Raw genomic sequence first — 27,969 nt, forward strand, 5'->3', positions numbered from 1 at the left:
ACTCAGTCCACTTTTTTTTGTTAGCTTGATGGCTCAACATTTGATGTCGGGATGATCTGTAACTTTCTACGGCTAAGTATCAAGAACATGGCTGTCGTCTTTGAGCCCTGCCACATATTCTTTATGATATTTGGACCGCAACGCACAGTAGCCATTATTTAGGCTGAACTAGATTATGGTTAGCCTCACTGCCATTTCAACCCAGAGTTGAGTATTTTTTTATTCCATATTCCATCTTATTGCAAAGACTGTCTACTTCTACCTCTGAGGCATTGTTGCTTACTTGGCCCAAATACTTGCCTGAATTTCATTATTCAACTCCCCAACTTCAAGTTTGTTATTGCATATCTCTATTTTTTTTCCCGTTCCACTACCTTTCTCCTTTTGTGCTGACACATGCTTATGGTGTCTCTCTTTCTCCCCCGCCTCCCCCAATACTTCAAATTAAAATATCTAATTTGTATCCAAACTCTTTTGTACGTTTACAGAGATATTTCTAACTTTTATACCTCTGACATTAGCACTTGTAGCTTTGCCTGTCTCGAGTCACTGTAGTTATCCTCGAATCCCTACAGTGTGGAAAAAGGCCGTTGGGCCTATTGATTCTGTGCTGGCCCTTGAGCATTCCACCCAGACCCAGTGCCCCACCCTATCCCTGCAACCCCCACTTAGCATGGCCAGTCCACATAGCCTACACATCCCTCCTACTGTGGGCAATGAAGCCTGGCCAACACACCCAACCTGCACATCTTTGGACTGTGGGAGGAAACTGGAGCTCCTGGAGGAAATCTATGCAGACACTGAGAACACGTGCAAATTCCACACAGTCGCCTGAGCCTGGAATTGATCCCAGGACCCTGATCCTGAAAGACAGCAGTGCTAACCACTGTTCCACTGTGCCGCCTAGCTCATGAAGATTTGCTTCATAACAACTGTCCTTAGCTAAGCTTGTAGTCATAGCTCTTAAATGTCTCCTTTTTTAGCTCAGTGCCTTTTTCTTGTAGGGCGTTAAGGGCATTGTGTAAGTCAGAGTTGTTATATGATGCAAAGTTATCACTATAGAAACCTGAATAGTATTTATCCAGGTAAGTGTGTTAGTTAGAGGCAAAGACAGGAAATGTTCATCATTTTCAGATTCTATGCACTTTTTAATAAAGTAATTTATCAGCAGTTCACTTATACAACAGGATTTACATTACTTATTTCGATTTTCTAAATATTATGCAATTTGGAATCTTAATTTGATATTCAAACAAATCTGACTGCAAAACTCCAGCGTTTGTTGGTCCTCCAGTCTTAATTAATGTAAAGCTTGCTAAAAATTATTTTGCAATTTCTCACAGTAGTCATATAGTAGTGCATAATGGTTGTTTGGATTTGGTTACCAGGGAAATATTTTCAGTTACTGCAGTTAATTCTGTAGAAAAATTTTGAAAATGTAATACGTGTTTGTGATTCAGAGGATAAAATGAGTGCGTGCACATTATGTTCGAATTTGTGGTTTTCCTCAGATCCTCCAATAACTTGGGCAAGAAAAAACAACATATTTGCCACTTTCCTGGCTGTGGAAAGACGTATGGAAAAACCTCCCATCTTCGAGCTCACCTTCGCTGGCACACAGGAGAACGACCTTTTGTCTGTAACTGGGTTTTCTGTGGAAAACGCTTTACTCGCAGCGATGAACTGCAACGACACAGAAAAACACATACAGGTTACTGTTTCTACCTTTTTAAAACTAGAGTAGATTTCACTCATTATCTTAATGTCAGTCACTAGCATGATTTCCCATTTATTGTCCAACAGAACTCTGTTCCTGAAGCCTTAAAGCTAAATATCCAAGCTAAGTTAGATCTTACAATCAATTACAATAAGCATAGTTACATCTTTCACAAAACATTTATTTTCTGAATTATTGCTTTGATTACTCAGTATGTTTTCTGACTTTAGATCTGTTCACAGTATTCTCGAATTGAAATGCTACCTGCAAGAAGGGTTAGGTGCTCCGGTGAAAGATACTTAAAAATTGTAGGTTTTGTGGCAGTGATAATATTTGTACTTCACTCATTTTAACGCTGTGGATATTGCAGAGCTCTTTTCCAACTTCACATGATAATGATTTGCAAGGGGATTGGCATCAGGACTGATAGGTAGTAGAGCTATAAGTTATCTAGAAATATGGATAGTGATATTAGCTATTCTACTTATTGATTTCCTAATACAGCTCACTTAAATATTTGCATAAAACTGGGCAAAATATATTAACAGTAATTTTCAAGCTTAAGCGGGGAACCCTTGCAGACATTGATATTTCCTCAGCTTATTGTGCAGTCTTCTCAAAGACTATGACATCTATTGTGAGGAAAACAGTAATTTTCTCCATCTTTCTGTTCTTTTCCAAATTCTTGAGTATACTGTTACTCTCCAGATCCACGCCATCTCTCCCACTGCTGCATCTGAACTCCTCCAGTCAAATTTTTGCCCTTTCACATCTCAAACAGTCCTAAGAAAATCATGAATAACAATTACCTGGATGTAACCTCTGATCAAAATTACCCCAACTTGTAATTTGGATGAAATTTCCCCTTCATTATAAAGGCTCCATTTTTGTTCCAACTTCCCCCATTGTTACTGAAACTCTCACTATACTTTCAGCTGCAAGATTTAACTCTGCAAGTCTCTAAATTTTCTCTCATCCAAACTGCTACCCATTCTCAATGGGCTCCTTTGGCTCCTGATGTTCACTGATACCTCAAACTTAAACTTGTGTTCAAAATCCTGAAATGACTCCCCTATTGCTGTTGCCTTCTTGTGTTGCAAGAAACTATTTCTGGCTCCAGTGTCTTCTGCCTTCTTCTTTCATTTGCAACCAGAACTGGCATCCATCCCATCAGCTACCGAGCATCACCTGGTAGAACAGCCTACCTCTGCTGGCTAATACTCTATTTAATATTCTTCTCCTTTTGGTTCAGCATCCATTTACTTCTTCCATCATAACCAAATGTGTTTGGTTATGTTAAAGATGCCAAATAAATGCAAACTGTAAAAATAGCCAAGTGTCTACACCACCAATGTAAGTAGTTAAGTCCAACTGATTCGTGCTGACACTTATCCCAACTCTGGGTGAAAAATATTTCCTCAAATCCTCTCTAAGCCTCCTGGCTTCCACCATTAAAAGTATGACCCCTTTTTACTGATACTTCAACGAAGGGGAACAGCTGCTTTCTGTCCACCCTGACCATGCCCCTCATAATCTTATACATTTCTTTCAGATTCCCCATTAACCTTCTCTGCTTCAAAAAAAATAAGTTGAGTTTATCCACCTTCTCTTTGTAGCAGTAGTGCTGCATCCCAGGCAACATCCTGGTGAATCTCTTTTTTGTATCTGCTGCAGTGTAATTGCATCTTTCCTATAGTGTAATGACCAGAACTGCACAAAGTACTCCAATTGTGAGCAGTTTTGACTTTCTGGTGAGCTTTTATAAGAAGCAGCACAGCAACTTTTGTGAAACTGTCGTGAAAGACAGCTTTAAACCAAAAATAAAATTGGAAAAATCTGGCTGTTACGATTCTTCTAAATAGTCTATTGATTCTGAAGATTAGACCCCTTTTGAGCCAGATTATTGAGAGAGGCAATCGAAGAGGCTACTGGGGCCTTGACCAAGATCTTTGTATCCTTGCTAGCCACTGGAGAGATATCGGAGGAGTGGTAGGTAGCTAACGTTGTTCCTCTGTTCAAGAAGGGAATAGGGATAATTCAGGAAACTATAGACCGGAGAGTCTCACATCAGTAGTTGGGAACCTGTTGTAGATAATTCTTGGGTATGAGATTCGTGTGCATTTGGAAAAGCATGGCCTAATTAGGGACCATTAGCATGGCTTTGTGCAGGGCAGGTCATGTCTTAATAACTTAATTGAATTTTTTGAGCGGGTGATTGCTGAGGGTAGAGCAGTGGATGTTGTCACATAGATTTTAGTAAGGCTTTCGACAAGGTCCGTCATAGTAGGCTCATCCAGAAGATCAAGATGCATGGGATCCACGATGACTTGGCTGCTTGGATTCTGAATTGGCTTGCCCATAGAAGGCAGAGGATAGTGGTGAAAGGGTGTTTTTCTGGCTGGAGGTCTAACTAGTGTTCCACAGGAATCCATATTGGGATCTCTGCTGTTTGTGATATATTTTTTTTAAAAAATGATTTTGGATGAAAACACGGATGGGTTAGTAAGTTTGCAAACAGTACAAAGAACTGTACAGTTGTAGATAGTGTGGAAGGTTGTCAAAGGATATAGTGAGATGTAGATCAGTTGCAGTTATGCGTGCAGAAATGGCAGGTGGCGTTTAATCCAGGTAAGTGTGAGGTGCTGCACTTTGGGAGATCAAACATTAAGGAAAAGCATCCAGTTAATGGCAGGATGTACAGAGGGATCTTGGGGTTCAAGTCCATAGCTCCCTGAAAGTGGCCACGCAAGCAGGTCGGGTCGTCAGGGTGGTGTATGATATGCCTCCTTGGTTGAGGAATTGAGTACAAGAATCAGGATGTCATGTTGCAGCTTTATAAGACTTTGGTTAGGCCACACTTAGGATATTGCATTCAATTCTGGTCGTCACATTACAGGAAGGATGTGGAGGCTTTGGAGGATGTACAGAAGAAGTTTACCAGGATGCTGCCTAGATTAGGGGTATGAGCTTTAAGGAGAGGCTAGAAAAACCTGTTGTTTTCTCTGGAGTGGCAGAGGCTGAAGGAAGTCTCGCAGGCTTGGAGGGCCGAAGGGCCTGTTCCTGTGCTGTAACTTTCTTTGTTCTAAAATTGAGTTGCGTAGATAGGGTAGACAGTCAGAATCTTTTTCCCCAGAGTTGAATTGTTTAATACTAGGGGGCATGCTTTTAAGTTAAGAGTGGGGAGGGGGCAGTTCAAAGGAAATGTGAGAGGCAGTTTTTTATTCAGTGTTAGGAGTCTGGAAACTGGTGCTAGGTGTGGTCGTGGAGGCATTTAAGGGGTTTTTAGATAAGCATGTGAATATGCAAGGGATGAAGTGATATGGACCAAGGGTAGACAGAAAGGACTGGTTTAATTTGGTGTCATGTTCGGTACATTGTCATGGGCCAAGGCCCATTTTGTACCGTACCATTCTATGAATCTCACTGTTCTGACAACCCCCCAACCCTCAGTCCCTAATGTTTGACACCTTATGTATCCTCTTCCTGGATGATGCAACATCTTTCTGCCACCACTTTGTTAGGTTGACAGTGGAAGGAAAGCTGATGGATGGTCTGATTTCCTTTACATACTGAGGGAAGACCAAATATAGTCTTTAGATGAAATAGGGTTAGAACTTGTTGAAAAATTGGGACTAGAGCAAATCTGAGTTAGATTTTGCACCTTTCTGAATTTTTTTTTTAGCTGGATAACAAAATTCCATAATTTGGGAAAGGGTTAGTTGTAAAGTTTGTTTGCTGTGTGGACAGAATCTGGAAGACACAATTGAGTCTGCAGTGTAGTCATCTGTGAAAAGTATCATAGGAATTTATTTTGGAAGTATGTTTTTTATTCATGGTATGTGGTGGGTACCTACTGTAAGTCCTAGTTGTCCTTGAAGGTGGGGATGATGAGCTGCTGCCTTGAACTGCGGCAATCTGTTTTGTGTAGGTACCCCCAAGATGCTATTAGTGAAGTCCACCGACACTGGAGGAACAATGATATATTTCCAAGTTAGGATGGCAAGTGGCTTTGAGGTAAATCTCAGGTGTCCCCATGTGTCTGGTGCCCTTTGCCTTCTAGTTGGCAGTGGTCATGAGTTTAGTAGATGCTCTGTAAGAAGCCTTCGTGAATTTTTGCAGTACATCTTGTAAGATGGTATATACCACTGCTGGTGAGCATTGGAGGTGGATGTATGTCTGTCAATTAGGCTACTTTGTCCTCAATGGTGTCAAGCTGTTGATGAGTTAATGGAAGCTGCACTCTTCAAGGCAAATGGGTATTTTATTGCACTCCTGATTTGTGAATTGTAAATGATAGACAGAAATTTATTGCAGATGTATGTGTTTTTATAAGTTGAAATAATACTTTCAAGTATTGTGTTAAGTTTTTTATTTACAGAGGAGCAAAGTTGCAAAGGATTCCACAAATTAACTAATACTTTGTAAATGCTTAACCTTTAGATCTCACTGTGTTTCCTTCATTACAAATAATTCATTGTAAAGCACTTTGGGGTATTTGATTCTTGATAAAAGTCTCAATTTATACCAAACAGGTGAGAAAAAATTTGTCTGTCCAGAATGCTCCAAACGCTTTATAAGAAGTGACCACCTTTCAAAGCACATCAAAACACATCAGAACAAGAGAGCCAACCTTTCCAGCCACAACAGTGCAGCTATATCATCAATGGAAGTGACATCTGCCTCTGATGTTGGTATCCTTACTTCAGGAGGAACTATTATGTCACCTGTAATAGCGAGCATTCAGCAGGGCCATATGGAAGGGATTGGAACTGATCATTCTGATGGTGCAAATACTGAAGAAATGTTACATAATACTGATATACAGTTAGTCACTATTGGTGGAGATGACTGTATGGACTGAAAAATGCCGTTTATAGAAAAAACAATGTGTTAGTGATTTTATAATGGAGTAAAAAGCTAGTAAATTTTGAGCTTTTTCTGCAGTCTTTTTATCAGTGTGGTTCAAAAAAATTCATGTATTATGGAAAAGTGACAATGTCACTAAAATGCCTTATTTTCTATGTATTTGTAATACAGTATTCATATATCTATTGAACACTGGCAATGTTGCATGTACATTTTGCAGATACTCACCACATGTAGCAATTTTTCAAAACTAGCACTCATGATAGATTATATACACAGGGAAATAGCTATGCAAGACTGATGAGGAAATCTTGAAAATTAAAAAGATTTGGGGACGATCCAGTTCAGAATGGGAAAGTATATACATCTTGAACACAATTTATTGTGATAAATCTGTTTTCTATTAAATTTCATAGCAATTTTCTAATTCAATGCATTGCATTTTCTGATACAAATAAGCGTATTTCAGCCGTAAAGGGTCACCGGTGTGCATTCTAAAAGCTGATTAGTAAACTAGCTGTTTGCCATTTAAATGTCAAAGTATGCATTTCTGTGTATCATTAAGCTCTTTATAAAAGAGGAATATTGTAAAAAAAAAAGGATCTGAAGTCTTAATCTATTTTTTCAATTTATTAAAAGCCATTTTTTTTCTTGCTAAATGTTAAGGGTCATCTGCCAAATGACTGTGTGTTGATTGTAATTAACCTTGAAGTTTCAAAGTTAACTATTACATAAAACTGCTTTGACACATTGCAGATCCTTATGCATCTACCCTTTGTAATTTTCTATACAAGTTTTTACCTTAACTATTTGTTGCGCATATATATATTCGGTTTGTATTTTTATTGTGTATTTGTTAAGGCGACAGAGGTAATGCATAACTATTTAATCTCTATCATCATTTCAGTACCATAGAAATGGGGATAAAGATGCTACCATTTGACTTTTTTTTTTCTTCACAAACCCCTAGGGTGACCATTATTGCTTCCAGATGTGCAGTGCTGTTAAACTATTCTGTTGCACTTTGCTTCAGGATATACGAGAGACATCTTGTGCCAGTTATATTTTTTAAAGTACTGCATCACTTTGTTGTTTTTACGCCCTTGAAATTTATTTTAACTGTCTTGTCCTTTTTTGTAATGAAATCAGATGAGTGGAATAAACATTCAGATTACAGTATAAACCAGCTTTGAACTAACTGAAATGAATTGTGGTTTCAATATTTTCTTTGGTTTTAATCATTTTAAGAAACCACTAGTATGAAGCTTTGGTGTCACGTGATATAGCAGCATTCCTATGGTCAAGTAGTACTGTGTGCATACAGACACAGATATAGAGAAAAATGTTTATACCGTAACTCAGTTGATCACTGTTTCTACTTTGAATCCAATTACTATTTAGTAAAAGTGATCTGATTATCTAGAACTCTGCAAAAAGCCTACATTGTGCATTGTATTTCAACATAGGATTCAAGACTTTTTGAAGTTTCCCTGCAGTGATATTTGCAGTTTAAGTATAGTTCCTTTATTGCAGTAATTATTTTCCTCACATAAGGTATGTCAACTTGCATTGGAAAAATGGGCCTCAAACTCAGATGTGTTATGTGCAAGTGCCAACAGTTGGGGTAAAAAGTGTATGTTACATGTGAAAATATATAATGGATAGTACTGTTTTGTAGTGACCTATTGCATTTTTTTTTTTTTTTTACTTTTCATTAATGTTTTAAATAGATTGTTTGAGCAGTTTTCTTTGCATTTGAGATAAACTAGATCATACTTTTCTCCCTACCTCTACCTTCCCTCCCAAAACAATTAATGTGGTATTTTAAAACAATGATGAAACTTGATTTTAAAATTCAATAAAAAATATATACATTGCCATGTGGTAATTGTCTAGTCTTACATGTTCCTTCAAAATGTATAAATATAAATTAAACTGCTAATAAAGTAAGATTATACTATCAACAAATTGCTGACCTTATTTAAATTTTCATCAGTATTAAAAAACCAGTCTATTTTTCTATAAAATTTGCAAAGCCTAAATTACTTTTACACGTGGCCTCTGCAATTTCATTTGTTCAAAGGGGGAAAGTACAAATTCTTAAAACTAGTTCCATCAGAGTTTACAAATAGCTAAAATTGGCCATTGCATTTTTAAAATATTACTTCCCTTGCCTGTTGTATTATCATGAATACAGATAATTTTTGGTGTTTGTTTTTGCTAAAGTTGCATGTTTAAGTTCCTGATTCTGTATGCTGACCACATGAATGCTAAGGTCATGGTATAGTTTAGGAAGTTATAGAACTTTGTTCCTGGATGTGTAATATCATCTTGCCATATGAAATGCGCTTATCAATGTGTATTTCTTACTAACCCACTAATATAATATTTGTTGTAAAATTTCAAATACCATCTTTGTTCATCCATTCTTCCTCCACTATTAATGTAAAACAGCAATTGTGCAGATGAATGAATGAAAATTAAAACTGAAAATAGGGATACCCATTAGAAATAGCGTGCTTATGTAAAACATTTTAAAGTGATTGTCATTACCATAAGGAATTTTAAGATTAAAGTCTAGTAAAAGTTTTGGCCTGGAATGTAAGAGAAGTGTGGAATGCTCCTATTTTAAGCTCCCATGCATTATTCCAAGGAATGCTGGACAAACAAATAAACCACAATTGAGACCAGTTACAGATAAGTCTGTACGATTTATTTTATTTAAAAAAAAAAGCTTTATCCTGATCACAACTTTGAAATGATGTGGCATCAGAGACCTCAATGAATTGTGGAACCATAGAATTTCCAATGGATTGATGAAATTCATGTGTTACATGGGTAAGTGAAATTTTGTATTTTGGGAAGAGAAATTCTGACAGTAACATTATTTGGAAAATAACCTAAATGGAGAACAGGAGCCAAGGGATCTTAGTGTACCTTCGCTAAATGTGATAGGTCAATAAGGCCATGATACATCTTAAAGGGATAGAATTAAACAGTAAATAAGCTGTGATTAACTTGTATCAAAACTGGGCTAGACTACACTTGGAATATCGTGTACTGTTTGGATTGCTGTATTATAAAAACAACATAAAACCACTGGAACAGGTACAAAAAATGTACTACAAGTATCATATTACAAGATTATACCAGGAAAGAATGAACAGGCTAGGTCTCTTGAAAAAGCATTGAGGGCTGATTGAGAAAACTTGAAAATATGCAAGATTTTAATAGGGTTGACAGGGCTAGTATTTCCTCTTGAGACAAACAAAACTATGAGCAAGTGATGAAATGGGCACCAAAAATCAAATTTGGAAGAGTTCTTGAGTGACAAGAATGTGAACTCTGTCATGGGAATTTTTTGAGATGACATTAAAGGGGATGAGTTAATGTTGAAGGGAACAGAGGGTTATGTTAATAGCTGAATGAGAAAGGACAGAAGGAGGCTTGAGTGGAAGAAGATGGATATAGTCACAGGCTGTTTTTTGAGCTGTAATTTCTATGTAATTAGGGATTGGGAAAGGTAGAGAGGAATGACTGGGAAGCATTATAATTGAGTATTGTCAAAGAGGAAAATTGGATTGAGGGAAAATATTAAACTTGGATAAATTGTCCTTTGGAGTATTACAATACTCTGGGGGAATGAAACTCACTAGTTTAAATTTTGAATTCTGGGGCAAAGATGAATCAACATGATTCACTATCATTTTCTGTGTATTTGTAACTTTGTATTTGCAGTGAAATCTTAGCTTTCTCCAAATGTACGACTACTTGATTTGATCACTATTTTGCCTTTCTGTAAAGGTGCAAATATATTTAGTTTGTACTTAATTTAACCATCCAGTATTCGATCTGGCTGGACTACAAAATACTATCTGACCTGACGTCACACTACTACATGACCAAGCTGAAAAACACAATACTGCTAACCAACTCTCAAAACTATGCATACCCTACACTCCTAACTGGGAGGACTGAACTAATGTTCAGTTCCTACATCCTATTGTCCTAGCTTCTGAAAATGGAGTCACAGGTAAACAGGCTGGTGAAGATGATGTTTGGCACACCTGCCTTCATTGGTCAATGCACTAAGTATAAGAGTTGGGACATGGTGTGTAGTTGCGCAGAACATTGAGGAGGCCACTTTTGGAATGTTGCATACAGTTCTGGTTGTCCTGCTATGGGAAAGATGTTAAACTTGTAAGGGTTCAGAAAAGCTATACAAAGATGTTGCTGGACTGGAGGGCTTGAGTTATGGGAAGAGGCTGAGTAGGCTGTGCCTTTTTTCCCCTGGAGCTTTGGAGGCTGAGGGGTGACCTTTTAGAGGTTTATAAAATCATGGGTAGCATGGATAAGATGAATAGCCAGTCTTTTTCGTCAGGTAGGGGAGCCCAGAATAGAGGGCCCAGATTTGAGGTGAGGGGAAAAGATTTGAAAAGGACCCGCGGGCTAACTTTTTCACAAATGGTAGTGCATGTATAGAATGAGCTGCTAGAGGAAATGGTAGAGGCTGGTACAATTACAACATTGAAAAAGCATCTGGATGGGTATATGAATAGGATGGGTTTTAGAGGATTTGGGGCCAAACGCTGGGAAATGGAACTAGGTCAGTTTGGGATGTCTGGTCTGTGCAGACAAATTAGACTGCTGAATCTGTTTCTGTGCTCTGACTCCTGCTTTAGTCCAATCTTTTTCAGCTACCTAGGCTTTGAGTTATATTTTCCCTTTGGTATCTTGTGCTATGCTTATTGGATTCAGCTCCTACAACTTCCATTTCTTTCCTACTAAACTGATTACTAAATTTCCCTTTCAGACACCTCAATTAGCTGATGTGATTCTGTTGCTAGTCTTAAGCATTTTTTGTGGGCTAGCAACACAAACATTCTTTTTACTTACCCACCCTAATTTCCATTTTCTTTGCTGAATCTTTAATGTTTTGATTTAGTCAGGAGGTCCATCTAACAACTGTTAATTCGCTAAAATCAGGTTTAGCAACGCCCCTCCCATAAAGAAATAACTAAATTTATGAATATTACTCGTGCATTGTTGCTTTTATCATTGCTATTGCATTTAATAGCTTCCCCATCATTCATTTTAGCCCAGTTTAGATGCTTAATCCTATTCTTAGTTATTTTCATAGTTGTGTTCCTCTCCAAACCCCTCATTTCCGTAAATTTTCATTGATCTATCTCTACAGATATTCTCTAAATCCATCTATTCAGAGATGTTATTACACACTTCTGGAGCAGTTGAACTTGAACACAAGCCTCCTGGCACAATTACCACCGCAATTAGTGCCCTCCTTGCTTGTATTTTATGTTGCACTAATCCCGGCTCACTCAAGTTCTTTCAGCGGTATTTCTCATGCGCGCCTGATACCAAGTACCTTACTGCACTGCATAACCCTGAAATAAGTAACCAGCGGAAGTGATTAAATTTAATTTTGGAGATTCATAGTTTATAGAATATTTGCCACATAAGTAAAATATCCTTCGGTCCATCATGTCCGCACCAGTCATCAAACATCCTTCCACTCCAAACCCATTTTCCAGCATTTGGCCTTTAGCCTCCTATGCTCTGGCTTTTTAAGTGTTCATCTGAACAGTTCTCAAATATCTAGATGGTTCCAGTCTTTATCACCGGTTTTAGGCAGAGTTCCTGCTATCAGGAGCTCCACTCGCCTGTGCCTTGTTTTATTGTCTAACTGTAATAATTTGGCTTTCATTTCGAGCATACTCCGTTTTCTCTCCCAGCATATGGTATCTTTATTCATCCATTATTGATCCCGGAACATGTGCACACAGCGAATATGTAAGCGGGCTCCCGCCGGAGGAACATCGCTAGCTCCTCTCAGGTTGTCCAGTCCGAGGGAACTGCAACTTACTCCCCAGCAATGCGCAGCTCCGCCACGTCTTAACAATTAGCTAGTCAACTTTCCACTTCTTCTGTAATTGTTTGTGCCTCTTAAAATTTGTGTCACTGGGGGTGGCACAGCCCATTCTTATTGTTTGGCTGACTTCCATAATTTAGTCCTGTCGATTCGGTGCGACCAGCATTTAGTTGCACGCCCTCTTTACTTCACTCCAGCCTTTGGCCATTTACTTTTTTCCCCTGCATTCCATCCAGTCGCTGACTTCTCCTTTCCTGCCCCATCCCCTTTTCCCTGTCTTTAATCCATCTCGAGCCTTTTAACAGCTGCCTGACGTGTTGATTGCGTTTCTCTCCACAGCTGCTGTCTGATCTGCTCAGTAGCATTTTCTATAGCTCTTTCAGGTGCAAGAGAAGTTCATGATGAGCAAGAGCAAAAGCAAATCGTTGCTTACATTTAAAACATAGAAAAACCTACACGAAATGAAAAAAAAACTAATTTAGTTAGTCGACCTTCCTCTCATTTGTTTTTTCCTTCCTATTGCCTTTTAAGGCTGATGCAATGACTGAAGAAAAAGTTGCTTTGAATTCTCTCCGTGTTAGTGCCGACGAACGAATAGAATTTATAAAGGAGCAAGCGTTTAAGTCGTTAAAGGTAAAATCTGAAAGATGGAATAGTTTCATTGCTGAGGATGAAAATAAAAAACTGCTGCTGGATTTTCTCGATGAAGCGCAGAATGGAAGACTACTGTTATTTACTGGAACAGGAGGAGCTCTGCACGCTGACATGCAGGTACGGGCAAAATGGGTCATAAGACTTTTTAAAGTTGATTTTATTATTGTTAATTCAAAACGCACTTTTTGGTTTAGAAAAAAGTAAATTGGGGGGGAGATTTGATTTTTTTTTTATTGATTCATTGTCCAAAAGAATAAGGAATTTTGCCAAAAGAAATTATTCAAAACCTGTGCTAAAATCTCTAATTATGAAGGTGATGTATTATTACAATCGTTGTTATTGTTATAAATGCAATATCAATTATCTTGGCAATAATAAGTTGAATCTAAAATTGCATTAAATTTTGTATGGTGATTTCAATACACTAAGAGTTCACCAGTGTAATATTAACAACTTCCGTTTCTTTTCAAAGTTGACCGTCCCATCAAAAAGCAAAATGCTTTATATTTTCAAAAATTGTAGAAAATTATCCGATAATGACCATGTCAATGAACTGATGCTTGGAGAGATCTTGCAGCACCCAGTGGAGCATCTTGCAGTTTTGATCAATGAGGTAAAGTAACATATTAGCACACTTTTTAACAGATGAGATCATATGTTCTTTTTAAGAAGTACAAGTTCCTTTGGTGAACAGCATCTATCCATCAGACCAGGGGCTACATCTTGGATTTCCACCAGCCACATTTGTACCTTATCCATTTGATAATTGTGGCTGGCAACAATTGACCAACCGTGTGAATGAGAAAATAAAGACTATCTGATCCACAGTTATCTGTTCAACTTACACCATTTGTAAGTTTCGCAGTAGTTAAACATCCCACTCCACATGAAACCATGTGGTTTTCTGGGAGAGGTTTTCTAATAAAAAGTTAAAATTCAAACCAGTTTGGGGGTGGGGGATCAAAGTTTGAGAAATTCCTCTGATCCATCTGGGCAATCAAAACTAATCATGAAGATTATTTTGACCCCAACTTTTTGATGTTACCTACTTTTTGTAACAAGTGATGTCTGCCCCAACTAAAAACAAGTCCAGCTTTTATCTGGAGTAATAGAGCATGTTGGTAGCAACTGCATAAGACAATAGCTTGTTCTTGGAGTTACTGTTTCCTGACTTGGATTTGGCCCCTGTCAGCTTCAAATTGTAACTCCTGTCCTCACTGACCTACTTAGTTGGAAGAAACTGTCAATTTCACAATCTAGTCCAGGCCCCTCTTCATCTTTTGACTCAGATCACCCCTTTTATGATTCTGTAAAATGTAGAATCCCAATTCATTTATCCTAAGATGCTTTATATTAGGAATTAATTTACTCTGTCTAAAGCAACATCATCACCCAAAACTGGTCATACTTTCTCAAGTAAAATATGACCAAAGTCATGCGGAAGAACAGAATAATATGCCTCAACTTGTACATACATGCCCTAAGAATGCACCCAACACTTTTTTTTCTCCTCTAGCTATCGGTTCACAGCATTGTGTATGTACTTTAGAGCTGTGTATTTTTGACAGTTTGAATCTCCCTCTTTCGCCCTTTTTAATACTTTCCTGGAAAGGATGTATGAATGTTAACCTTTTAGCTTGGACTACAAGCTTCATACTGTGCTTATCCAAATTGGGCTCATGACTCCTAACACATTGCATTATCTGCTTCAGATAAATATTAATGTGCGTAGTCCTAAGACTTGCACAGACCTTTTATCTGTAAATTTGCAGACAGTGCCCACAACATGCATCCAGGTCTGTGGTTATTCTTTCTAAAATAACCATATATAATCTCTTGGTTCTGCTTTCTTTCCAATTCCAAAAGTTCAAAAAGTATTGTAATACATTTGCTTCTTACAGTCCTTGGAGATTTCACTCAATTAGGGAGCAATGAACAGCTACATGAGTTTCTGATATACATTTCAGAGTTCCATGTCAATATGAATGAATGTTACTTGCACTGAAGATCTAAATGATCTTATTGTTACATTCCTTTGTGGAATGTAATTGGAATATCCATGTAACGTGTGATTTCGATGTACTGATGTATCTCTGTTTCGGGTTTAAGTAGTCTCCCCTTAACGTTTTCAATGTGCTGCCATTTGTCATACCACTGCATTAAATTCTGAATAACTTGTGTGTGTATGTACGCTATATTTAGCTATCCTGTCATCTTGCATAAATTGCAGAAAGCTAAGTATTAAAATTGAGTTATTCTCCCATATAAATTAGTAACATTACATTTTCTAAATTGAAGGATTATATTTACACTCATGTCATCACAAAGGCTGAACTGTTGAATGAGCTGAGCTACTTTCATGTCAATCATGTGTCAAAAGGAATGACCAATTATAAGATTGAATTGCAAAGTAATCTAATATACCTCTCATCACATAACAACAGTGAATAATGTATAGTGTGCTTTAACAAACAAGCTTCAAGAAGCAGTTGTAATTCTTTGTACAAAATGCTTGCAGGATGATAATCTCAATTTATTTTTGTTGATTCCATATCGCGTTACTTTAAAGGGTGCGTACTACTTGGAGCAAATCCAGGAATTTCAGGTTAGGTGACGTATTAAAAAACAGAACCTCGAGTAGTCATCTCAATTACTACTTTTGTCATTGCTGCTTTCTTTTATTAACTAGACAATTGCAAAATATATAACTAATGAAATAGTAAAGTAGGGTGGTATTCAGATTCATGGGAGATTGTGATCACTGTGAGACAGGTGATCTGTACAAAACTGGCTCAGCCTTTTTTTTTGCAAAGCATGCCTATGGCATTGCTGGAAGAATAATTAGAATTTTGTAACACTGGTTCAACAAATATGCATGGGAGAAGGGGGCAAAAATAGATGAGGTAGCTGAAAATAAAACAAGGGGCAAAAGGTATAGGAACAACAATATACAAAACTTGACAGTAATATGTCCTCAAGAGGAAAAAAATCCGAATTCATGTGTAGCAAGACCAGAACAACATTCAGGTTTGGGTAGATAATTGATAACTTTATTGGGGATAAGGTTTGGATAACAGCCATCTTCACTAAGAGGTTTCCTCTTAGCACTCAATGCTATTACCATTGCTGACCCTCACTATATTCAACTTGGGAGTCTTACCATTCACCAAAAACAAAACTGGACAAGTATTCAGACTACTGTGCGTACAAGAGCAGCTCAAGACACTGGGTATTCGCTGATGAGTAACTCACCTCTTGACTACTTTTGAGTCTGTCTAATATCTATAAGGCACAAATCAGGTGTGAAATGGATTCACTGACTGGATGAGTGCAACTCCAGCAATGCTCATGATAATTAACAAGATCCAGGACAAAGCAGTTCACTTGATCAGCATCCCATCCACCACCTTTGGCATTCATTCTCTCCACCATAGGCACATAGTACACACTGCTGCCACTATCTACAAGTTGCACTGCAGCAACTCACCAAGATTTCTTCAACTGCGTCTACCAAACCTTGGATTCCTATCACCTCAAAGAACAAAGGCAATAGGTGCACGGGGATGCCATTGACTGCAAACTCCCCTCCAAGTCATTTATCATCTTACTTGGGAAAAATATCACCATTCCAAAATGTTAAAATCCTAGAATATCTTAAATGCACTGTGAACCTATACAATGATTGTAGCAGTTCAACAAAGCACCTTACCACCACTGTCTCAGGTGAAATGGGGATCAGCAATAAATGTTGGCCTCAGGGATGTTCGTGGTCTATGAATGAAGGAGTAGTATTGTGCAATTGGATCCTCATTGTTGGCAGCAGCAGAACACCTGGAGAGAATCTGAGCACAATGTCTGAGGAGTTAAAATGGCTAGAGAACCTCCCAGTGAAATCAGCAAAAGCACCACCTACAAAATAGCTTCAATGATGTATTAACCAGAGAAGGTTCCAGCATTGAAGATGCCACTATGTAGCTGTAGAATATTCTGATGAGAAGGGAGAGTGAATGGCAGAGGTCCACATCTATACTGATTATAGGCAGGAAGAGGGGTGAGGTCCTGAGGGTAGAGTTTTAGGGAGCTAGGAGAAAGGTTGTAAAGCAGATCCTTAATGGCTGTCATCTCCTGATTGCTGTTAGTATGACATGCTAGTGAATTCAGAAATGGTAAGATAATGCTGATGAATAAATGGTAAGATGGTGTAGGAGGGAGGGTTTTAGAATCTTGAAGCATTGGGAGCATTTCTAGAGGAGGTGTGACCCGTACAAGCCAGACAGATTGAACCTCAAAAGGGCTTACTCTGGAGGGGAGGTGAGGACCTGAGAGTAGATAGGGAAGAGACAGTAAAGAAATGGAAGGGAGAAAATTAGTAGCTATATTTAAAGGATAGGCTAGAAAATTGTCAAACTTGCCTGTTGTCTATGCTATATGGTATACTTTAATGCAAGAAATACAAGGTATAATACAGGTGAACTGAGAACATGGTATAAAACCCTTTTTTCCTTAAAAGCTCTATGTTCCCAATTCTTCATTTATGTCAATGGGATCCTCTGTTACTATGGAGTCATGGAGTCATATAGTGTGGAAACCGACCCTTTGGTCCTACTTGCCTGCGCGGACCAGATGTCCCATTTTGACCATTTGGCCCATATGCCTCTAAATCTTTCCTATCCGTGTACCCGTTAAGATGCCTTTTAAATGTTGTAGTTGTACCGGCCTCCGCCACTTCCGCTGGCAGCTTGTTCCATACACGCACCACCCACTGCGTGAAAATGTTACCCTTTCGGTGCTTTTTAAATCTTCCCCCTTTCTCCTGACCTAACAAAGTATGAACAACCAGGATCAGTGAATCAAGTAAAATCAATTAAGCAGGTTTTATAAATACTTGTACAAACAAGCAGTGATCCAAAGTTGTATATCCTTTAAGGCCCAGGATTCCTTGACTGGTGCCAGCACAGGTGATGCCTTTCATCTTCATTGAGGTGATGTTATATTGAATTACGTCTCAGAAGAATTGCACCACAGAAGCTATGGTAAAACCATGTCATAAAAAACTGAGAATCAAACACTTATCCTTAATTCCAAGGGCTAATACCAATATGCAGGTCCAAATTTACTCTCTGTTAGCTTAAGGTGAATTAATTCTCCGTGTTAGCTTAAGGTGAAGTCATCTGATGTCATCCCATCTCTCTAACTAGAGTCGTCAAGGCTAAACAAATATCCTCTTATTCCTTAGGCCCCAGGAGTTAATGTTTCATTGTGTACACTCCAGACATTAAGTTGTACCAATGATTTTATATCCTGTAATTAATAATGCTGAATTTCACAAATGATTCACCTAGCAACACCAGGAATACTGATACAATTGGAAACAAATGTTTCTGGTAGAATGTCAAGATGTCCTTTAATAAAATATGTTTTCTTCTATAGTTCTAGATAAATGTATTTCTTATTTCTTTACAGTAATCCTTCAATTGAATCTCATGTAATTAAAAGATACACAATTGTTTAAACCAAACACTTCAGCACCTTTTAAATAGCCACGAGGTCAGCAAGACCAACTTTCTGCAAGTAGTTGACCTGTTAATTATCTCAAGCAGAAATTCAAACTGAACTGCTTAAGAAGTTAGCTAAGGTAAAATCCTAAAAGTTATTTCAAGCATAAAGATAAATAATATGAAAATCTTGCATGCTCTTGCTAAGATATGACTGAAAGAAGGGTAGAAATGGCACCTCAACATCATTGGTTGTAGAATTTTCCAGATGAGATGGAAGCATAAAAAAGGAGAGGATTGTAATATAGATTAAAGAGACAATGAAGCTGACAGAAAGAATTCTATGATGGAAGGATCATCAAATAAAGCCATATTGGCTCAACAGAAGAACAGAACAAAGGCAACCATGTTACTGGAAATTAATGAAAGACTGCCCTTCCCTTGCTACCACCAACCCTAAACGAGCAGAGAGCGAGAGAAGAACAAACGTTGGTAAATCTGTGAGAAGTACAAAAACAATAAGCCAGTAATAAAGGACTTCAACTGCACAAATATTAACTCTGAGAATTAGTTTGAATGGCACAGACAGAGCAAAACTCATAAAATGCATTCATGGGAATCCTTTCAGTTAGTACAAAGTAAGTCCAATGAGAGTGGCAATGTGACTTAGTTTTAGGGAATGAAGCTTGGTGAGTGGAAAGGGATATCAGTTGGGGAGCACTTTGGAAGTGATCGTAACTCAGCTAAATTTGGGGTAATTATGGAAAAGGCCAAAGATAGACCAGGGATAATAATTCTCGGCTATCTTTATTAAGCTGAGGTGTGATTTAGCTAAATTGGATTAGACACTGATTTGATGGCAGATCAGTACTGGATAAATCGGTGTTCAAGGAAGAGACAGCAAGGGTTCAGAATAAGTATGTTTCCTTAAATGATGAGACGAAGGGATTTGGAGCACTGTGGATATCAAAGGGTTTGAGAGAGGAAGAAGGAAATAAAGAGAAGCAGATATCAAGGGCTCATTACTGTTGGAAACCTAGAGGAGTATAAGAAATAAAGGAGTCAAACAAAGAGGTAAAACAATGAAAAATAATGGCAAGTAAAATGATGGAAACTCCACAAATCTCCTTTGATAAATCTATAAAAGAGCAAAATGTTAAAAGTAGGACCGATTATGGACTAGAAGAGAAACTTGTGTGTGAATTAACAGGACTTTGTTATAACTTAGGTCAGTTTTCACACAAAGGAGAGAAGATGGACGTTGCAATCAGAGAGGAAGAATGTGAAATATCAGGAGACATTAACATGAGGAGAGAGGAAGGATTGAGGATTTAACATCTTAAAAGAATATATGATTTTTCAGCTCCAGATGAAAAATATCCTAGGCTGAGGTTAAGGGAAGCAAGAGAAGAAATATTGGGTCCCTAACTATCATTTTCCAACCTTCTCTGGCAACAGTTGCAGTTCCAAAGGTCTGGAAGTATCTAATGTTAAACAATAATTTACAAAGTGCGAAAGGGATTGAGTCTTGAGTAGTTATAGGCTGCTTAGGCAACTTCTGTGGTGGGAAATTTTGAAGAACAGGACAAATCAGACAGATTAATTAAGTACTGTCAGCACAATTTAAGGAAAGGAAAATTGACTTTTGTGGATCTATTTTATGGAATTAACAAGGCAGTTAATGAGAATTGTTCATTTGATGTAGTATACATGGATTATATCAAGACTTTAGACAAGGTTCCACATGGCAGACTGGTCGCAAAAGTAATAGAGTATGATCTAGCCAAAGTAGTAACCGGGATACAATGTTAGCTCAGAGGCAGTGTGCAAAGGTTAATATCAATGTGGGTGATTTTGTGATTGGAAGGCTCTTCCCTTTGCTCAACAGAACTCCTTATTAGACCTCTTTAATTGGAATATATTAATAATTTGGACTTGAGCATAGGGGACATGATTAAGAAGTTTGCAGACAATATAAAAATTGGCCATGTTGTTGATATCAAGAAGAAATCTGTAGATTGCAGAAGAATAACAATGGATTAGTCAGTTTAGCAGACAGTGGCAAATGGAGTTTAATCCAAAGAAGTGTAATGTGTTTTGGGAAGGCTAACAAGGGACGGGAATGCCTGGGAAGTATGCTGGGAAGTACGGAGAAATAGAGGAGGCTTTGGAGTGCCTGTCCGCAGATCTCTGAAGGTGACTGGACAGGTAGAAAAAGTTGTTGAAAAGTTGTACTTGCTTTCCTTAGTCTTGCCATAGAGTCAAAGAGCAGGAAGTTTATGCTGGAACTGTATTATACATGAGTTAGACCACAGATGGTATACTATGTGCAGTTATGATATTGTAGGAAAGATGACTATCAGTAAGCTGGCAGTGACGTGGGCTTCTGAGCCCAGAGCTTGTCTGCTCCATCTGTTTTTCTTTTCTTTCTTTCTTTCTTCTTTTTTTTCTCTGCTATTTTATCTTACTTACCTCCTTAGTGCATTGCTCACTCGTGGCGATGGAATCTGTAGCGAGTGGGCCCAGTGGTGGCGTCAGAGGCCCTAGTGGCTTCTGCATCACCGAAGCAGTCCTAGTGCCCACTCATTGGCTGCTGCTGCAGGGGCGAGTTTGGGTTCCCTGCGGCATCTGATTCCGTCACAAATTCGTGGAGACTCGTTTGGGCCCTGTACAAGACCCAGTAACGTCAGCATTGTAACGGCTGCATTGGCGAGGTGGGCCTGAAGTGGACTCATGGTGGCAGCAGCAGAGTCAAGTTTGGACCAGTTCGCTACCCGGCAGCATTGGTGGTGTCAGCATTGGTGAGGTCCAGTGAGGACTTGGAGGCGAGGGCATTGGTGGAGGTGAGATGGAGCCAAAGATTGGTGACTTTCGTTCCAGTGGTGGTGATGTGGCAAAGTGGATGCGTGCTTGGCTACCAGTTGGACACATTCCTTTTATTTCTTCATTTTTCTGTCTTTATTTTCTATGTTTTGTTTTATTTTTCTGTGTTTTAAGATGGCACTGGAGAGTGGTGAGACTGTGCAATACCTTTCACTGTATTTTGATACACGTGACAATACATAAATCAAATAAATGCAATTGCACGAGAGAGGATACCAAGGAGATCCATGAGAATGAAACCTGAATTAGATTATGAGAAAAGATTGGATAGGCCAGGGATGTTTTCATCAGACTAGACAAGGCTGAGGGAAGACATAAAAGAAATGTACAAGGTGTAGAGCTGGATGAACGCAGCAGGTCAAGCAGCATCAGCTTCTTCAGAAGGGTCTAGGCCCAAAACATCAGCTTTCCTGCTCCTCAGATGCTGCTTGACCTGCTGCATTCATCCAGCTCTACACCTTGTTATCTCAGATTTTCCAGCATCTGCAGTTCCTACTATCAACAAAATGTAGAAAATTGACAGGTACATATAAAATGGATAGGAAAGTCTTTTTCTCCTTTGATTGAGAGGCCCAAACCAAGGATTATAGGTTTAGGCTGAGAAAGGACATATTTGAGGATGGCATTGAAGAAATCTGCGGCATCAACTATGAAGTATATTCAAAGAATGAGTAGGCCAAGGTATTGTACAACAAGCCTACAGAATAGCTCTCCCAATTTTTGCACAGGGTTCCTGATGTGAGAGGAGGACATTTTATGGGGCAACTGTGCCTGTGCCTTTACGGTTCCAAGTGCAATCCTAGTTGCATTTTCCCATGGCAATATGATAACAGTTGCGAGGCCACTTCCAAGGACAGTGAAGAGTCACCCATTTTGGTATGGATCTGAACTTCTCCAGGCCAAGTAAGGACAGCAGATTTCCTTACCTGAACAACATTAGTGATCCAAATCAGTTTTATGCCAATCTGACAATTTCATCATCACTATCGTTCAAGCTGTTGCTTGAATGATTATTTTATAAATTAATTATTGAATATTTATTTTTTTTTAATGAATTGAATTCAAATTCCATGAAGGTAATTGAAGTCTTATCTCGTAAGTACTAGATCAGTAATTGTGTGGAATTATACAGCCTGGACTGGGGGAGACATGTAAAATATAGAAGGCAGCCTACCCATCCCCATCTGACCTGTGGTCTGTCAGTCCCTCATGTTGTGGGGTGGTGGGTAGGGTGATCAGGCAGCTTGTATTTAGGCCTGTTGAGAACCTTGAGAGGCTATATAATGGGCAGTCAAGGGCGTTGGTCTGTTTCCATTGCTATGTTACATTGAGTGGGGAAGGGGCAAGAAGGCGGTTAGCCTGGCAGCTTTGATGGCTTGACCTAAAGGCAGGCAGGACAAGAAGTACCACTTGTGTTGCCCCGTGTGCATGTTGAGGTCAACTCACTAACTTGATGTCATTTATTGTGCCTTGTCCATGCAATCTTACGTAACATGCACCCAAAACTCCCATGCATCCCTTTTCTGGCATGATGAAGGTGTGCCCACCCAAAATTGTTGGACTTAGCTTAAGAACAGGACACATCTTCAGTTATTCTCAGGACTCTTTGTGGTTCTAGCAGTGACTGCTTCTTTGATTTGGCGCTGTAGTCAATCAGTTGGCTGCCAATTTCCTGTGACTGAGCTTTCTGTCTCTGAGGGAGCAGATGTCCACTAACAAAAGACTAAGATTTCCCCAGTGTGTTATCACAACAGGGAAGCCAGCTTTCTATTCAGTGTGGTGCCGACCATCTTTTTGGTTAAGAGGACCAGTGGTCCACACCCTTCATCTCAAAAATTTACCCCGTTATCACTATTTTGCCATTTCAAGCCATGTACCAGAGATGGTCATTGAAGTATCTGAAAATGTTTAATCTTTACAAAACTTTGTTATTCTGGAGCTATGATGATTGACTGTGTCTACCACAACCAGAAAGGTGCCTCCTGTGCACCAAGTATAACAGCATTTGCCTGCTATTGAGCAGGATTGTAAGGGCTCCTTTTGTGCCATACCTTGCTTGGATATCAAGAGCAGTTACCCTCACCGTCACTCTGTCATACAGTTCTAAAGGTTTCACATTTGGATCAAAACTACAATAAGGTCCCATGCTGAATGTGTCTGGTGGAACCTAAACAAACTAATATTTTGTTGGTGAGTAGATTTTTGTGTGTTGGCACTTTTGATTATTTCTTATATCACTTCAGTTAAGGTTGGGAGGAGACAGTTAGTGTGGTGATTGTCTGATGTCTTTTTGTCTATCTGGGTCACCTATATCTGCAATATTCCATATTGTTGGGTAGACGCATGTAACATAACTCTGCTGGGATAGCTCAGCTCAAAGATTAATTGCTCAATTTTGTCCCAGTTCTCTTGGAAACAATATCCAGGCACAGCTTTTGTTCTGTCCAGTGACTTAGCTGCTGTTTAATGATAAATGTGTGTGTTTAATGTTGAACGCTGCTTACTTCTTTATGTTTTAGCATTATATTGTTTGCAACTATATTGTTTACTGAACTAAATTGTGCACTTGCAGGTACTGGTTCCAATTTTGTCCAATTCAAATAATCATTTGTGGTGGCCACAGGCTATATCCTATGATATCAGAAAACATATCGAAATGATAAGAAGCAGAATATCTGTTGTTCATGGTCAAATGGAAGGCAAAACTATTCTGCCATTGCCCTTGGTTCCTGAAAGTGTATATGAAAACCAAGAAATTGAAATTCAAGATAAGTACGTTTTTCTTCTACATTCTGATTCTTTCAAACTTGTTGATTCTCATAAATGCTTTTTGGTAAAGTTTCAAGGTCTTTGCTTTTGGAAAATGTTATTGGTGACTTCTTAAAATGAAGATCCTGCCAGTCAATCTCCTACTTAACCATGGGATGGTCTCCTATATTAAATATTGTATTTTGTTTTAGAAACAATTTTTAATTTTTAAATAAAACTTGACATAATTATGTGCTAAAGTTGATAAAGTTTTACTACAGCTAGAAATTTACAGAAACTGAAAATAGTTTTAAATGTTACTGCACACTTTTTGATACCAATCATTACATCATGGAAACAGCTTGACATTGTGAAATTGATATTTATAGTCTTTTTCATGATACATTATAACATAATAGTGAGACATCATTTTAGAGTGAAACTGTAACCTTATTAGTAATTAATTGTGAGTACAGACTTGACTAACTTGGCTCCTTCATATTGCTTCTAATGCAACCCAAAGCAATGTTTAGGAAGTGTTTCTTTGTTCAAGTGCTTATGAGTGTAAGGGTTAGCACCTCTCCATGTCAACCATGTCATGAAAAGTCTTATTAGTCATATGTGATCTTGCTTGTTGCCATTAAACGCTTGCAGTGTAAGAGATTAAGGCTGTCCTGGGACCATTAGCTTGCCTAAATAAGTTAACCAAAATCAAATCTGTGGCACTGTAAAAACTGTACTTAAGATCTTCCATGATTGAGAAATACATTTTTTTTATTCATTCATTCATGAGAAGTGGGCATCTCTGGCTAGGCCCACATTTATTGCCTGTCCCACAGGGCAATTCAGAATCAACCACATTGCTGTGGGTCTGGAGTCACATGTGGGTCAGACCAGGTAAGGATGGCAGTTTCTGTTTCTAAGGACATTGGTGAACCAGATGGGTTTTTCCAACAATTGACATGGTCATCGTTGGACTCTTAATTTCCGATTTCAAATTGAATTCAAATTCTACTGTCCGCGGTGGCAGGATTTGAACTGAAGTTCCCAGATCATTATTGAGGTCTCTGGATTAATAGTTGAGTGATAATACCACTAAGCAATTGCCTCCCCATTAAATGTCTCATTGTCTCATTGTCTCATTGTGGAATTATTGTATTGTTAAACTGCTCCACTGTTTACCTTGTCCACAGGAAAGAACCTTAACTCTTGTGACATACATTGTCTTTTGTAATCACTACATAGCATCTTCATTCGAAAGCGACATTGCTGAATACTTTGGTTCTTCCAAACCACTGATTGGTTTGGCTGCTGCTGTTTAGAACGTGGATTTTGAACGTGGAGGTTGCAGTATTTTATTTTGTTGCACACGTTTGAAGAATTTCAGTTGGACCAAGATTTAGCTGCCTGTATTTTTTTGTCCCAAAAAACCTCTTGGTAATTCCATTACACATCTGACTTGAGCCTTGTAGATGGTAGACAGGCTTTGGGGAGTCAGACTTCTTGGGCGGCACGGTGGCTCAGTGGTTAGCACTGCTGCCTCACAGCACCAGGGACCCGGGTTCAATTCCACCCCGCGACTGTCTGTGTGGAGTTTGCACGTTCTCCCCATGTCTGCGTCGGTTTCCTCTGGGTGCTTCGGTTTCCTCCCACAGTCCAAAGATGTGCAGATTAGATGGATTGGTCATGCTAAATTGCCCATAGTGTTCAGGGATCTGTAGATTAGGTGGGTTATAGGGGGATGGGTCTGGGTGGGATGCTCCAAGAGTCAGTGTGGACTTGTTGGGCTGAAGGGCCTGTTTCCACACTGTAGGGATTCTATGAATGTACAGTTTTTATGAGAATATCTTTTTTTTAGTGTAAGGGAGAGCTGTGGCAGATTTGTACCCTACTCTGTCATGAAAGTTGGCTGGAATAAAATGTTTTAATTTCAAAAACATACTGGCTAGCACCTGTAAATCTGACTGGGTCAGCCAAGTGGGTCTCGATTCAAAAAGGGTCTGACCTGGGAAGGAAAGAAACAGCTTTTTAATTAGCTTTGCAACCAAAAGAAACAATTGTGATAAACTATATTTGTTTTCTAACTTTAAACAAAGGAATTACAGCTGCTCTAACCTATTCGTACTGTCTGTCTATGAGCAGTGTAGAATCAAAAAACATCAGCTAATACATTTAAACAGATATTTAGATTTCCCTGAAATACTTATATTTATTAAGCAGTTTTAAGGTCTTCTGGGAAAATTAAAAAAACTCAATTTTCACGAGAATCTACAACTCGTGGATGGACAGATCTCAGGTTTGAAAGTTTGCACACTGAAATCTCTGAATATATGGATTTAAGGCTTTCTCCAATATCCAACTTTTTTTTCTCGCAATAAATGAAGCCCAGACATTTGCAACAAGCAGCATCTCCAACAAAAGAAAATCCAACATCACCTATTGATGTTCAATTGCAGTCCCATCACTGAATTCATCTCTTTGAGCATCCTGAAAGTTGCCATTGAGTAGAATCTGATCTGGACTAGCCATATATTTACAGCAGTTCCAGAGCAGATCAGGAGTTTGGTGGCAAATAACTCACCTTCTGACTCCCCAAAGCCTGTCTACCATCTACAAGGCTCAAGTCAGATGTGTAATGGAATATTTTCCAATTACTTGGCTGCAGCTCCAACAAGATTCACGAGGCTCAGTGCCATCTAGAACAAATCAGTCCACCTCACTGGCACGTAACCCCACCTTCCACGTTGAAACCTTCCACCACATAGTGGTAGCATAATGACGTACCATCTAGAAGATACACTACAGTAACTCTGCAAGGTTCCTCAGCACCTTCCAAAGCGACAAACTCTTCCACCTAGAAAGATTAGGGTAACAATTGCATGGGAAATGCATCATCTGTCTGTTTCCCCTCCAAGTCATGAGCTATCCTGACTTAGAACTGTATTGCCATTCCTTCAGTATTGCTGCATCAAGGTCCCAGAAGTCTCTTCCAAACAATATGCACGGGGAAGGCGATGGCCAAGTGGTATTATCGCTAGACTATTAATCCAGAGACCCTGATAATGTTCTGGGGGCGCGGGTTCAAATCCCACCATGGCAGATGGTGAAATTTGAATTCAATAATTATAAAAGAGTCTGGAATTAAGAATCTACTGATCATCATCATGAAATCATTCCTGATTGTCGGGAAAACCCATCTGGTTTACTGATGTACTTCAGGGAAGGAAATCTGCCACCCTCACCTACATGTGACTCCAGACCCACAGCAGTGTGTTTGACTCTCAGTTGCCCTCTGAAATGGCCTAGCAAGCCACTCAGTTGTACTAATCGCTACAAAATCTCAAAGAAATGAAACTGGACAGATCATCTGGCATCGACCTAGGCACCAGAAAAGACAACGGCAGAAACAGCCCTGTCGACCCTGCAAAGTCCTCCTCACTAACATCTGGGAGTTAGTGCCAAAATTGGGAGAGCTGTCTCACAGACTAGTTAAGCAAAAGCCTGACATAGTCATAGTAACAGAATCATACCTTACAATGTCCCAGACACCACCATCACCAGCTCTGGATATGTCCTGTCCCACCGGCAGGACAGACGCAGCAGAGGTGGGAGCACAGTGGTATACAGTTGGCGGGGGCTGTTGCTGTGGGAGTCCTCAACATTGACTCCAGACCCCATGAAGTCTCATGGCTTTAAGTTAAACATGGGCAAGAAAA

At 38.9% G+C, this 27,969-nt stretch overlaps 2 protein-coding genes across 3 annotated transcripts in view; both read left to right on the plus strand.

Moving 5' to 3' along the window:
- Positions 1-9,279, plus strand: part of LOC109936839 (transcription factor Sp3-like) — a 53,822-nt gene extending 44,543 nt beyond the window's left edge. For both annotated transcript variants that reach the window (XM_048599458.1, XM_048599459.1), the window contains 2 exons: positions 1,512-1,711; positions 6,250-9,279. In XM_048599458.1, coding sequence (XP_048455415.1) covers positions 1,512-1,711; positions 6,250-6,578 — 529 coding nt within the window. In that variant the 3' untranslated portion in view covers positions 6,579-9,279. The remainder of the gene's footprint in view (positions 1-1,511; positions 1,712-6,249) is intronic.
- A 3,685-nt stretch (positions 9,280-12,964) lies between these two features.
- Positions 12,965-27,969, plus strand: part of dnah9l (dynein, axonemal, heavy polypeptide 9 like) — a 365,602-nt gene continuing 350,597 nt past the window's right edge. Inside the window, exons 1-3 of the mRNA XM_048599208.1 lie at positions 12,965-13,244; positions 13,600-13,740; positions 24,078-24,277. Of these exons, the coding sequence (XP_048455165.1) occupies positions 13,014-13,244; positions 13,600-13,740; positions 24,078-24,277 (572 nt within the window). The 5' untranslated portion in view covers positions 12,965-13,013. The remainder of the gene's footprint in view (positions 13,245-13,599; positions 13,741-24,077; positions 24,278-27,969) is intronic.

Source organism: Rhincodon typus, chromosome 7 (assembly GCF_021869965.1).
Source record: "Rhincodon typus isolate 14 chromosome 7, sRhiTyp1.1, whole genome shotgun sequence".
Taxonomy (NCBI): domain Eukaryota; kingdom Metazoa; phylum Chordata; class Chondrichthyes; order Orectolobiformes; family Rhincodontidae; genus Rhincodon; species Rhincodon typus.